The sequence below is a fragment of the Sinohyriopsis cumingii genome, chromosome 12 (assembly GCF_028554795.1).
Source record: "Sinohyriopsis cumingii isolate HCF-2022 chromosome 12, ASM2855479v2, whole genome shotgun sequence".
NCBI lineage: Eukaryota > Metazoa > Mollusca > Bivalvia > Unionida > Unionidae > Sinohyriopsis > Sinohyriopsis cumingii.
In genome coordinates this window covers 29,592,867-29,608,126 of record NC_142972.1, presented here as the reverse complement: position 1 = coordinate 29,608,126, position 15,260 = coordinate 29,592,867, and the positions used below count along the sequence as shown (strand labels likewise).

Genomic DNA, 15,260 nt, shown 5'->3' with positions numbered 1-15,260 from the left:
CTCATGTTTACTTCTTAAATTACACACTGCTATACAGTACTTACACACTCCTGTTCACTTCTTAAATTACACACTGCTATACAGTACTTATACACTCCTGTTCACTTCTTAAATTACACACTGCTATACAGTACTTACACACTCCTGTTCACTTCTTAAATTACACACTGCTATACAGTACTTACACACTCCTGTTCACTTCTTAAATTACACACTGCTATACAGTACTTATACACTTCTGTTCACTTCTTAAATTACACACTGCTATACAGTACTTACACACTCCTGTTCACTTCTTAAATTACACACTGCTATACAGTACTTATACACTCCTGTTCACTTCTTAAATTACACACTGCTATACAGTACTTATACACTCCTGTTCACTTCTTAAATTACACACTGCTATACAGTACTTACACACTCCTGTTCACTTCTTAAATTACATACTGCTATACAGTACTTATACATTCTTGTTCACTTGTCAGTTTAAACACTGTTATCCAGTAGTTATACAGTCTTATCCATTTGTCAGTTTATTAACTATGAAAGAAAAGATGAATACATAGTGTTCCAAAATGCCAGTGCCTGTCACTGTCATTACTAATAGAATACAAAGTATTCAGAAATACCAATGCCTGTCACTGTCATTACTAATAGATTACACTGTTCAGAAATACCAGTGCATGTCACTGTCATTACTAATAGAATACAAAGTGTTCAGAAATGGCAATGCCTGTCACTGTCATTACTAATAGATTACAAAGTATTCAGAAATACCAATGCATGTCAGTGTCATTACTAATAGATTACAAAGTGTTCAGAAATACCATTGCCTGTCACTGTCATTACTAATAGATTACAAAGTGTTCAGAATTACCAATGCCTGTCACTGTCATTACTAATAGATTACAGAGTGTTCAGAAATACCATTGCCTGTCACTGTCATTACTAATAGATTGTACTTGACATTTTAGAGCTCTTATGCAAGACAAGCAAATCTTGAATGATTAGATTTGATTGGTCCTGTTTGAAAGATCTCTTCCTCAATACATGACCATTTTATCAGTAACCTTTCTGTATTACTTAATAGTAAGATGTCAATACTTATGTATTTTAATATTTCAGGTTTCGGAATACCAATAATTTTGGTCTTGTTCAATTCTGGTCCAGTAAATATCACTTTGTATGACCCTAATCCACAAATACCTGCCATATTGGAGTGTTTCTTCCCAGCCCAGTCAGCAGGAGAGGCCCTGTATAATGTCCTGACCAACACAGGGACTGGAGCCAACCCTGCTGCCAGACTGCCATTTACCTGGTACAGGACTGCTGATCAGGTTTGTACCCATAAATTGATAATGGACAAACTCCATCCTTTCTTATAAAAAAGGTTTGTTTACACTTAGTTAATTTATTGAGTTGTTTTTATCCCCAAAGATTTCTATTCTGATTTAGTCCTGTCCATACATCCTCCATCATTCATTCATTCATTCATTCATTCATTCATTCATGTCCATTCATTCATTCATATATCCATAGCTGCCAATCCTCACGAATTTGGTGTGAATTTCACGACTTTTTCAGCGATTCACGGATTCACGCCGCAATCCAAAAATTCACGAATTCTCCAATCCTCAATTATTTTAAATCTTTAATAAAATAACCGATTTCCCGTTAAGTGCTAGTCGTGATATTCGCAGTTGCCGAAACGGTCCGGTACTGCTGGTCGCGATATTAGTAGATCTACAGCCGATTAGTACAGTTGGCCCGGTAGCAAGCATTTTAGCCTATTTTAATCTATATGTATAAGAGTAGTTTTACAAATGCTTTTGAGAGAAACTGGGGTCTAACCGGAATTTTGCTCCGTGCATGCGTCACCAACACTGATTTGAGTTCAGCATCTCGTGTACGATTTAGAAAATATCTTCACCACCAAGAAAAAAAGTGAAGTTTAATTTGGAATATATCAAAAATTGGCCATGCATTCTGCCATTAAACATTGATATTCATCATGCTTTTTGCACTCAGTGTGCCGTTGCAGAGACGATGTGAGAAAGTACGTCGGTTGCAAAAAAACACGTAGAAGTTGGGAAAATTAAAAATTCGCAGATTTCAGCTCCGGAATATTTTAGTTTTCTTGTCGAACACAATCTACCTTTATCAGCTGGAGACCATGCTAAACATTTGTTCTGACAAATGTTGCCGGACTCGAAAATCGATTCCAAATTTTCCTGTGGAAGGACCAAAAGTGCTGCAGCTCCTGTGCATTCCTCACAGCAACAGTGACAGCGAAAGTGTATTTTCTCTGGTGAGGAAAAATAAGACTTTAGGGCCTCCTTAGCTGCAGAAGATTTGTCAGTAATTTTAGTCGCCAAGATCAACCAGCCGGCAAGAAGTCTGAACTGTTTAGAAAACAAATTTACGATCAAGCAGTTGAGGAAGTTCAAGTCTGCCACAGTATCATGTCTTGATAAATAAATCTTTCTGCATATATGTAGTGTTTTAGTTTTATATTGCGAACTTGATATAGTGTAGTATTGACGGTCAGAGTGGATGGAGTTATTGTCATGGTATTTTTCACGAATTCTTGTCCAAATTCACGACTTTTTATCCCTATTTTCACTAATTGTGAGCCTGGAAGGTTGGCAGCTATGTATATCCATTCATCCTTCAGTCCATCCAGCTGTCCATTCATCCATCTGTCCATAATTCATTGTTCATCCATATGTTCATACATCCATCTTTTCATCCATTTGCCTTTTCATCCTTCTGCACATTCATCTCTCTGTCCATACATCCGTCTGTTCATCCAATGGTACATATATACATCTGTCTATCCATCTGTCTGTCCATAAATCCATCATTTCATACATCCATCTGTCCATCCATTTGTCTATCCATCTATCTGTCCATACATCCATGTGTTCATCCGACCACTCCAGTGGCCTAGTGGTTAGAGCGTCTGCCTTCGATGCAGGAGGTTGTGGGTTTGAAGCCTGGCATAGTCATAACAAATGGTACTAACAGCTGCCTCGCTAGGCGCTCAGCATTAAGAGGTTAGTGTTATAACTGGTTTTCCTGCTGTCAGGGTAAAGTGCTTGGGTGGGACACGATGCTACATGTCGGTGTCATGATGCCTCAGTGCCTGACATCACTCTAAACTGCCACACTACAGACATCGTAGTGATGTGACGGATTTTTTTTTTAAAGCTACGTTAAAAGGCTATATCACACACACACACACACACCCATGTGTTCATTCATTTGTCTATTCAAATGTTATGTATAATGTCACAATTTTTTGGGCAGGGAGGCATTTGGAAATGGGTTAAGAGACATTTGTCATCTTGTGTTAGTGCTTTGGTGTATGTTTTTCTTTCTTATATTTGAAAAAAAATAGTGTGTCCAAATAATTGCCCAATATTTTATTAAAATAAGGTGATTTAATTGTCCTGTAGTTTATGAAAAAAAGCTGAATGATAGTCCTTTAAGTAAGGAATTTCTATTTTTTCTATATTTGTTGCACCAAAGGTGAGTATGGTCCATGATAGTTATTTTGCTTTATTTGAACAAAGGTATATGTTTAAATATGAAATAGCAATTTCAAGCTATTTCATCATCACATAAATTGTATACATGTCTTTTTGATTTACTCTTACACATTTGATAGGTAGCAGGATTTTATACCTAATGTAATGTGATTGGGTAAGTATTCTTAGAGAAATGATTTTTCAAATAAAAATGTTAAAAGATTCTGTAGTGTTGGTTGTATGTAAATAAAAGGTTTGGTCAGGTTGGTTGTAGGGTATAGGGTAGGTTCTATAGGGTTGGTTGTTGGGTATAGGGTAGGTTTATAGGGCTGGTTATAGGGTATAGGGTTGGTTGTAGGGTATAGAGTTGGTTCTATAGAGGTTGGTTATAGGGTATAGGGTTGGTTCTATAGTGTTGGTTGTAGGCTATTGGGTAGTTTCTATCGGGTTGGTTGTAGGGGAGGTGGAGGACAACTTTAATGGCAATATTTCTTCCATGACAAGCTGATGAGACCAGCCAAAGCATTCGAATGAAACTGTTCTCTAACCGACATCATTCAGGCTGTGGGATGGAGATCAGAGTCCACATTCTCTAGCTTTTATCTTTGAGATCTCTCATCCCAATGGGCCTGATTTGATCTGAGAGGACCTATCTCCACAGCCCAATAGGTCACACTTCCAGGTTGATTGACAGCTTCTTAAAGATGCAGCTTCTTTCATTCTGCTTCATTTGCGGGGGTAACATTTCTCCATTTATGAAGCCACGCCCTGACAGATGGAGTTGAATCTAGTTGGGTTACCTGGAAGCTGTCTCAATATCTTAGGGGACCAGAGATAGTATCTCTGGGGTAAGGGGATGTACCTCCCTCTGCCTGTTTCCTATTCTCCTAAGGTATTATGACTAGGTAATGTATTCAAAGAAGAAACCAATTTTTTATATTAAAAATGTTTCTTTGAAATACTTACCCAATCATAATACACATACACCCTCCCAGCTTCCCTGCAGTTACATCCATAGGGAGCATACCTTCCGCTCCAATAATAACTGGTATATCCTTACTAATTGCCACCTAGTCCTGTTGGTAAGAGGAGATCACTCTGCCTGACCACCACATGGGTCGGCAGACAACTTTTAGGGCCCTTTAGCTACAGGTAGTATCTAGGAGGGCTGGACTTATGAGGTAGTGGTGGTACTTCTAAGGAAAGATGATTGGGTAAGTATTTTTTAACAAACATATTTTACTTTGGTCTGGACATTTTGATTCCAGTAATTTGTGGGAACCTTACTAGGAAATAAATGTTTCCACCAAGTTAAAGAAGATATTGTGAAATAGTACTTTTGATGTTGAGTTCAAGTACTGTTCACTGACTTAAACTGAAATGCAGGACCTTAGTCTTAATCTTAAAGACAGGTATTGGGTTTAAAACCAAAGTGTTGTATTATCCTTGATATTTAGTTCAAGTAATATTCCTTGAGTTAAACTGAGAATACAGGTCTTTGACCTTTTACTGTATGTTTCTGATACTAAGACCAGCACTAATTAAGTAAATGCCCATTATCTTATAGTGGGAGAAATGATATATCAATATGGGTAGCTCTAATACAGATAGGACTAATTAAATCATGGATCTAACAAATCTTGTACCCTTACAAGAAGATATACTTATGTCTTGCTTTTCCTTTTTATAGATTCCTGTAATGACAGACTACTCCATGAAAGAAAGAACCTACAGATATTTCACAGGGAATCCACTCTATCCATTTGGATATGGATTGTCCTACACAACATTCCAGTACTCCAATCTGACCTTCATGTCACAGATCAAGGCTGGGGATCCACTGACTGTTCAGGCACAGGTTACAAACACAGGACAATATGATGGGGACGAGGTATCCATGTTTAATTAAATCGGATATTTCAGTTTAGAGAAAAGTCTCAAAAGTTTACATGAGCAAATGTGATGTGATGCAGTTTAGTTCATGGTGGAGAAAACTGAGTACATAGAGAGGCAGAGATGTGTGATTTCATGCTGTTGTGTTTGAGGTGGAGGTAACTTGAGTACCTACAGAGGCACAGACATGATGTTATGTTGTCATGTTTGAGGTGGAGTAAACTTGAGTACCTAGAGAGGCAGAGATACACAGTTTCTTGCTGTTGTATTTGAGGTGGAGGAAACTTGAGTACCTGCAGAGGCACAGACATGATGTTATGTCATTATGTTTGAGGTGGAGTAAACTTTAGTACCTAAAGAGGCAGAGACATGTGATTTCATGTTGTTGTATTTGAGGTGGAGGAAACTTGAGTACCTAGAGAGGCACAGACATAATATTATGCTGTTGTGTTCAAGGTGGAGTAAACTAGAGTACTTTGAGATGCACATATAGCATGGATAAGCAATAATACATGGCATGACATATGCAAGTCTAAGGGATAAACCCAGAACCATATATGTGTGACATATGCAAGCCTAAGGGATAAACCCAGAACCATACATGTGTAACATATGCAAGCCTAAGGGATAAACTCAGAACCATATATGTGTGACATATGCAAGCCAAAGTGATAAACTCAGAACCATATATGTGTGATGTATGCAAACCTAAGGGATAAACCCAGAATAGTATGTGTGTAAACTGGTTGGCTTAACCACTGTATTATGCAGAATGAAAGTAGAAAGAACAATTGTGCATAGGGCAACATATCTCACCTGGTACTCAACTAGGGTTTATGCCATATGATAGGCAATCATGAGGATTCTGATGATAAATCAAAATAATCAATTATTGGGTTGAAAAGTTGAATGACAAAGGATTCATATGTGATGATCCCTTAATCAGATATAAACTGTCATATTTTCTCTTTTTAACTCTTTGACTGTTTGGAATAAAATATTCACGGAAGAGTAAAATATTTGAATAATAGCTTGCAGATAATTTAGCCTTCCATTGATAGTACAGCGGTTACCCCTGTACCAGAACAATATGGCTGATAATAAATGTGCCAGTAAATTGTTTTGCTTAATGGGATACAAGCTACTTGTATGCATAAATGACAGTGCCCTTTGAAAATGTAGAAAATATCTCAGCATATTAAACTCTGTGTTTGTTCAGTTTTGACAAACCAATCATTGATCTGTACATTTTATGTGATTCCTGACACTAGCAATCACTGACTCTTACATGTGCCAGAACTTGGAATAGGGCCTTCAGACACAAAAGTTGACACTGGGGGTGTTACTATTGAACTGACCACTCAAAAGATGTATACATTAATATGTTGTATTTCAGGTGGTGCAGGTGTACATCAAATGGCTGGATACAAAAGAAGAAATGCCTCAGCTACAGCTGGTATGGTTTGACAGGTTTTCAGTGTCCAAAGGAGCCACAATTAATTTTCAGTTTGTTATCTCCCCTGACAGCATGGCTGTATGGACAGATTCTAATGGATTTGTTGTAGAACCAGGTTAGTCTCACAAAGTCAAAAGTTAGACTTAAGTAACTGAGTCACTTTATTGATATGGGGAAAGGGGAGTTGGGAGCCACCCAATTCATGTTGTGGGTGATAAAGTTTGGCAAGTTGTCTTTTTCCAAAGAAGCCACAGTTATCTTGTTTGTAGTCTCATAATGAATAGGTCAATGTTTTGATTGAATTGGTCGCAGAACCAGATTAATTTTGTATTGTCTTTGTTGTCACTAGTTGTGCACACCTGTCCTTATAGCTACATATGAAAGGTACAGTGGTCTTCCTCTTAAAAGACCACCTTTTGCACTGCTAGTATGGCTTTACATAGAGGATGGCTTCAGATAAGATTAATAAAAAAATTTACAAATAGGCTATTTTGATACCATTTAATATGGCCTTATAAAAGGCGTGGAATTCTTGAGAGGGGCCTCTAGGAGATAGTTCATGGCAATGTATTAGGAAAAGTTTCCTTATATAAAAAAGATACGAGTTTTATCAGGCATTCATAATTTAATATTGGCTGAAAGGAATAATGAGGATTGAAATTGGAATATGTCTGCAAAAGCTCAGTTTTAATCAGGTTATTTTCCCTCTCAAACTGTTCATTTTGCAGACTTGAATTTAAAATGCAGTAATTACCTGGAAATTAATTAAAATGCAGTAATTACCTGGAAAGTAAATAAAATGTAGTACTTTCCTAGAAAATAATTAAAATGAAATACTTTCCTTGCAAGTAATTAAAATAGCAGTACTTACCTAGAAAGTAATACAATGAAATACTTAACTAGAAAGTAATTAAAATAGCAGTACTTACCTAGAAAGTAATACAGTGCAGTTCTTACCTGGAAAGTAAGTAAAATAGAGTACTTAACTAGAAAGTAATTAAAATAGCAGTACTCACCTAAGAATGTAATCAAATTGCAGTACTTACCTAGAATGTAATTAAAAGGCAGTACTTACCTACAAAAAAATTAAAATGCACTACTTACCTTGAAAGTACTTAAAATGCAGTTCTTACCTAGAAAGTAATAAAAGAACAGTTCTTTCCCTAAAAGTAATTGAAATGCAGTATTTACCTAGAATGTAATTAAAATGCATTACTCACCTAGAAAGTAATTAAAATGCAGTTTTTACCTAGAAAGCAATTAAAATGCAGCACTTACTTTGAAAGTAATTAAAATGCAGTTCTTACCAAGAAAGTAATTACAATAGCAGATCTTACCTCAAAAGTAATAAAATAGTAGTACTTCCCTAGAAAGCAATTAAAATGTAGCACTTACCTAGAAAATAACTGAAATGCAGTTCTTACATAGAATGTTATTAAAATGCAGTTTCTACCTAGAAAGTCATTGAAATACAGTACTTACCTAGACTGTAATTAAAATGCAGTTCTTACTTAGAAGTAATTAAAATGCAGTACTTACTTTGAAAGTAATTAAAATGCATTTCTTACCTAGAAAGTAATTTAAATACAATTCTCACCTAGAAAGTAATTAAAATATCAGTTTCTACCTAGAAAGTAATAAAATAGTAGTACTTCCCTAGGAAGTAATTAAAATTTAGCACTTACCTGAAATGTAATTAAAATGCAGGACTTGCCTAGAATGTAATTAAAATGCAGTACTTATGTAGAATGTAATTAAAGTGCAGTTCTTACCCAGAATGTAATTAAAATGCAGTACTTGCCTAGAATGTAATTAAAATGCAGTTCTTACCTAGAAAGTAATAAAATAACAGTTCTTTCCCTGAAAGTTATTAATTAAAATGCAGTACTTACCCAGAAAATAATTAAAATACAGTACTTACCTAGAATGTAATCGAATTGCAGTACTTACCTAGAATGTAATTAAAATGCAGTCCTTACCTAGAAAATAATTAAAATGCAGTACTTACCTAGAAAGTAATTAAATGCAGTTCTTACCTAGAAAGTAATAAAATAACAGTTCTTTCCCTGAAAGTTATTAATTAAAATGCAGTACTTACCCAGAAAATAATTAAAATACAGTACTTACCTAGAATGTAATCGAATTGCAGTATTTACCTAGAATGTAATTAAAATGCATTACTTACCTAGAAAGTAATTGAAATGCAGTTCTTACCTAGAAAGTAATTAAAATGCAGTTCTTACCTATAAAGTAATTAAAATAACAGTTCTTACCTAGAAAGTAATAAAATAGTAGTACTTTTCTAGAAAGCAATTAAAATGCAGCACTTTCCTAGAAAATAACTGAAATGCAGTTCTTACCTAGAATATAATTCAAATGCAGTACTTTTCTAGAAAGTAATTAAAATGCAGTTCTTACCTAGGAAGTAATTAAAATGCTGTATTTACTTTGAAAGTAATTAAAATACAGTTCTTACCTAGAAACTAATTAAAATAGCAGTTCTTACCTAGAAAGTAATAAAATAGTAGTACTTCCCTAGAAAGTAATTAAATTGCAGTACTTAGCTAGAATGTAATTAAAATTCAGTACTTACCTAGAATGTAATTAAAATTAAATACTTACCTAGAATGTAATTAAAATTCAGTACTTACCTAGAATGTAATTAAAATTCAGTACTTACCTAGAAAATAATTGAAATGCAGTACTTACCTAGAATGTAATTAAAATTCAGTACTTACCTAGAATGTAATTAAAATTCAGTACTTACCTAGAATGTAATTAAAATTCATTACTTACCTAGAAAATAATTGAAATGCAGTACTTACCTAGAATGTAATTAAAATTCAGTACTTACCTAGAATGTAATTAAATTGCAATAATTACCTAGAATGTAATTAAAAGGCTGTTCTTACCTAGAAAGTAATAAAATAACAGTTCTTTTCCAGAAGGTAATTAAAATGCAGTACTTACCTAGAATGTAGTTAAAATGCAGTAGGTACCTAGAAAGTAATTAAAATGCAGTTCTTACCTAGAAAGTAATAAAATAGCAGTTCTTTCCCTGAAAATAATTAAAATGCATTTCTTACCTAGAAAGTAACTAAAATAGCAGTTCTTACCTAGAAAGTAATAAAATAGTAGACTAAGTACTTCCCTAAAAAGCAATTAAAATGCAGCACTTACCTAGAAAATAACTGAAATGCAGTTCTTACCTAGAATGTAATTAAAATGCATTTCTTACATAGAATGTAATTAAGTTGCAGTACTTACTTTGAAAATAATAAAAATGCAGTACTTACCTAGAAAGTAATTAAAATGCATTACTTACCTAGAAAGTAATTAAAATGCAGTACTTACTTTGAAAGTAATTAAAATGCAAATCTTACCTGCAAAGTAATTAAAATACAGTTCTTACCTAGAATGTAATTGAAATGCAGTTCTTACCTAGAATGTAATTGAAATGCAGTTCTTATCTAGAAAGTAATAACAGCTCTTTCCCTGAAAGTATTAAACTAGCAGTTCTTACCTAGAAAGTAACACAAATGTAGGTGATCTTAAGCAGCTAACTATAAAAAAGCATGTGGAGCCATGCAAAACTGAAGAACCTCAGATAGAACAAGTTCACAATAATTGACTTGGATTGATTCATACATCATGAATGTAAAACTAACTAATAGAAGAGCTCTGTGTTATTGTCGCTGAAGAATGGACCTCATGACTCAGAAATTGCCTTGATCCCATTTGTGATCTAACTTAGAAGAGTCAGAAGTAGATTTGTGTTTTAAGTAAATATGTCAATGAAAAAGCATGGCAAATGTTAAATGCATGTATTTTTAAGCTTGGCAAATGTTAAATGCATGTATTTTTAAGCTTGGCAAATGTTAAATGCATGTTTTTTTAAGCTTGGCAAATGTTAAATGCATGTATTTTTAAGCTTGGCAAATGTTAAATGCATGTATTTTTAAGCTGAAATATTTCTTGTGGCATGGCTGACATTGCTACACATAAATGTCTTCAGTGATTGGTACAAAGTTTATTCTTACTTTTGTGTCATGACTTTTTCTATCATTATTGAAACCTTAGGATAAGGAACCATTGCTCCCATTTTATAGAAGTTAATATTTTATGATATGGATTATTATTGTAAAGGGGGCCCCGAGTGGTCTAAAGCATTCACTGTTCTGGATCTTGCCATCTCACTGCTGTCTGTGTGGGTTCGAGTCTCAGGCTTGGCTAACGTTGGTACATGAGAAAGCTTGCCAGTAGCTTCTCATGTTTCGGTGGTTCTTCCCAGGGTTTTCCAGGGTTCTTCCTCACCAGTTATACTGGCTGCCATGTATAGCCTGTCTTGTGCTGAAAAATGGTGTTAAACCCTACTACACCAACAACAACAATTATTGTAAAGAATATACTTTGTTTAAAACAATGTTGATTTTCCAACATGGAGAAGCTCAGAAATAAAATAAGCTACAACATTATGGTACACATGTGGCAAACATCCTACAGTAACTCCATAACTTATCATAGGTTCATAATTCAGCTCATTCAAAACTGTTGATAATTTCTGTTTAAGATGGCCTTGTTTAAGTGAAAAACCCTTCCACCACTTTTTAAAATGTTTCAAGCCCTGGTCTTATCATCAAATAAAGTCTGTATGTCACAAAGCTTTATGCAGTTTTGAATCTTTTTTTACAGGAAAAATGAAACTATATGTTGGAGGCCAGCAGCCAGATCAACAGAGGAAGGTTCCATCCAGTGTGTTAGAAGGAGAGTTCCAAATAACAGGGACAAGGATTCTAGGAATATTTTAGAAGAAATTACTCTTAGATTCTCTATCACATAGATTTTATTGTCTTTGATTTGTGATAAAGGCTGCTGCAGCGAAATATAATATGGTACCCAGGGAAGGCATCTGTGGGTGACTACTCTATATAGAAAGCTCCTTCCCTTTGTCCCGCCTATATATTACTGGCATAACACTAAAATTCCTTGGATATAATTCATTTTGATGCATTAATGGCATTTTGAAAATCTTTTTTGATTCACCTTTCTGTTAAGATTCTTAGCCCTTGCTTGAGAAACTCACTTGGTCATATTTCTTTTATTTTTTATACACTTTAATTTTTCGTACACAATCCAGTTATCAAAATATTAATTAGTTAAATGTATCATAATTTTTCATACATATCATTTGTATCTTTCAAAAAAATCCATTAAATTATCGAACATAAAATTTCTACTAGGAAGATTTACATTTGTAAAAAAGATCAAAAATACCATATTGCCATTTTATTTTTACAAAAATTAATAATTAATTGCTGGTGAGAAAATACAGAGATTGATGCATAAGCATCGGCACCCATAGCATGGGCTATCAGGGTCACATGACCCCCCCCCAATCATACTATATATATATATATAGATAGATATAAAAATTCTGACAAGTTTAATAATGCAAATGAAGCTGAAAATATGTCACAAGATTCAGTTCAAAATGCTTAGTAAATATCAGCTTTAGTTTCAGACTGCTTACTATACTAACTCTCCCAGCCATGTCTGACTGCCCCCCCCCCCCAGCAAAAAATCCTGACCCGCCCTTGCAAAAAAATCATGCGGACGCCCATATGCATAAGCTCGCTTATTATCATTACAATATCTACTGTGTTTATTAACAAATGGACAAAGGACTTAACAGACCATACCTTTAAGCATATTGTTAATTCTCCTTATTAAGTCCCTCACTGTAACAAAACACCACGTGCATTTTAAAATGAGTTCGGAAGCTCTTTGATGTTTTCTTATCCAACAAAAATTACATCTCATTAAATGCTAAAGTGAAGACCACAGACTGTTGGTCAACTAGTTTTATTGTTTCATTATAGTCATACAAACATAAAATATAAAAACCTAGTCATTATATATATATATATATATATATATATATATATATATATATATATATATATATATACATACTATCCTTTAAGAGCTTGTTCTGTTTTGACTTGGATATAATTAACATTTTATTGCAAATCTATTCTATGATATACACCACTTTTATCTTTATTGGCGAGTTCAAATAACAAGTAATGTGTATAAATGCTTGTCTTTATAACATCTGCTGTATGGACAATGGCTTTAATAGCACATTGACAGATTTTCATTTCCCTCAACAGAGCCTCATTTCCCTACTGGCAGCCTTCCTAATTTGACCTCTTCTGTCCATTCTTGCCCTCAGTCTGGTTTCAGCTGGATATCCAAAGCGCTAAGTGTGTTTAATTACCGTGTAAATAACACAGCATAGCAATGTGGTTGTTGTAACAGTGTAGATCAAAATTAATACAAGAATGAATTATTGATTTAGTGGTGTTTATTGATAATGGAATATAGTGGGATTGTAATACATGAGGATTATCACAATCATCAGGTAACTGAAAATAGATTGTTTTGTTTTTTTTGCAAAAGTTATAAAATAAAAACCACCCTGAATAAGTACGGTTTTGTACACTGACAGAATTTTGTTTCATCTCTCTCTCTAACACAAACATGTGTGCGTGGGTTCACGTGCATTAACTAAAACATGATTTCAAGTTCTTTATTTTTTATTGCAATTTGATCATGAGATTATTGTTTCTGTAAAAATACAAGTTGTACTTAATTTCTTGACAATGTGGACTCATATTGTTGCATACAATTTACCCATAATTAATATAAATAACTAATACATGTTCAAACCACCTTTTAATCATTTTGCCAACATTACACATAATAACAGCTACATATGCTCTAAATGCAGACGAGCTTGCACATTGAGACATAATCCTCTCTCTCTCTTTCTCATATACTAATAACAAAAAAAACATTTTTGAGTGCTTTTATTTTTATTTAATTAGATTCTTGAGTTGAGAGCAGAATGAGACAGAAAATATATGTATACTTTGTATGTTTGTACCGTTAGGTTGTCGTGTAGCTTGTGTTCCGTAGAACTTGGTCAGGTAGGATCCCATTATTTTTTGTACATGTTCAGTACCACCAAATGATAGTTATTTATTTTGCATATAATTTTTCATACACTGAAATTGATAATTATTTTTTCGTGTACGAAAAGTTACATGAAATACAATATCTCAAATTTGGTATATTTAGCTTGTAATTATTTGTACCTGCTATGCCCTGTATGTGTATGCATTATCAGCTCATATGTATGTATGTATGTTTTTACATCAGATGTATCTTTTTATATATGTATTACTAAATTGTAATTTATACAGTATGTACTTGCTTATTAGTTGGGTCCAACTGCAAACTGCATAGACCCTGATCTGCCATGTTATAATGTGCTGGCAGATCTGCATCTGTGTTACTTTGAATTAATGTAGTAATTTTACTGTCTTGTAGGATCTCATAATTCCTTGGAATTTCCAGTGTAAGTCAAACGAAAATGTTTTCAGGTAACAAAAAATCTCAAAATTCTGTTGTGATAAAAATGGCAATTTTAATATATTTATTTTTGTGGATCACATTTCTTCATGTCTTTCATTGTTATATTTACTTAGGCTATTTCTCCCTACAAGCCAGGTCCTTCTTTGTTCAACAGTTCCTTGGAAAATTTACATTAATTTATCTCTAGGTTTGTTGTTGTTGTTGTTGTTGTTGTCGTTTTAGGGTTTAATGCCATTTTTCAGCACAAAATAGGATATACATGGCAACCAGTATAAATTGAGGAGGAAGAACCCAGGATCTCTAGGTTTGTGAACATTTTGTGAATTTATAGGTTTGTGAACAATCTGCATACTTTCAGATTTGTGAACATTCTATACACCTACAGGTTTGTGAACATTATGTACATTTACAGAGATGTACACATATTGATTTGTGAACATTCTGTATACCTACAGATTTATAAACATTCTGTACACCTACAGGTTTGTGAATATTCTGTACACCTACAGGTTTGTGAACATTCTGTACAAATGCATAACTGAATATTATGTACATCTACATGACTTTTCCAATATGAGCATCAGATTCAAGTTCTAATTCACACAATGTAATGTAATTGACAGCTTTGTAACTTGCCATAGCCTTTCATCATGATAATCATGACACCACCATTGAGGGAACAATCACAGTCTCAACTGTGGCCTTTCATCATGATAATCATGATACCATCATTGAGGGAACAATCAGAGTCTCAGCTATGGCTTTTCATGCTAATCATGACACCACCATTGAGGGAACAGTCACAGTCTCAACTATGGCCTTTCATCATGATAATCATGACACCACCATTGAGGGAACAATCACAGTCTCAACTGTGGTCTTTCATCATGATAATCATGATACCATCATTGAGGGAATAATCACAGTCTCAACTGTGG

The 15,260-nt window shown here is 34.2% G+C and overlaps 1 protein-coding gene across 1 annotated transcript in view; it reads left to right on the top strand.

Moving 5' to 3' along the window:
* The window catches only part of LOC149786168 (uncharacterized), a 50,194-nt gene extending 35,798 nt beyond the window's left edge, over window positions 1–14,396 (top strand). The window contains exons 9-12 of the mRNA XM_089976521.1: window positions 1,129–1,340; window positions 5,224–5,424; window positions 6,823–6,997; window positions 11,575–14,396. Coding sequence (XP_089832647.1) covers window positions 1,129–1,340; window positions 5,224–5,424; window positions 6,823–6,997; window positions 11,575–11,690 — 704 coding nt within the window. The 3' untranslated portion in view covers window positions 11,691–14,396. The remainder of the gene's footprint in view (window positions 1–1,128; window positions 1,341–5,223; window positions 5,425–6,822; window positions 6,998–11,574) is intronic.
* The last annotated feature ends 864 nt before the right edge of the window (window positions 14,397–15,260 follow it).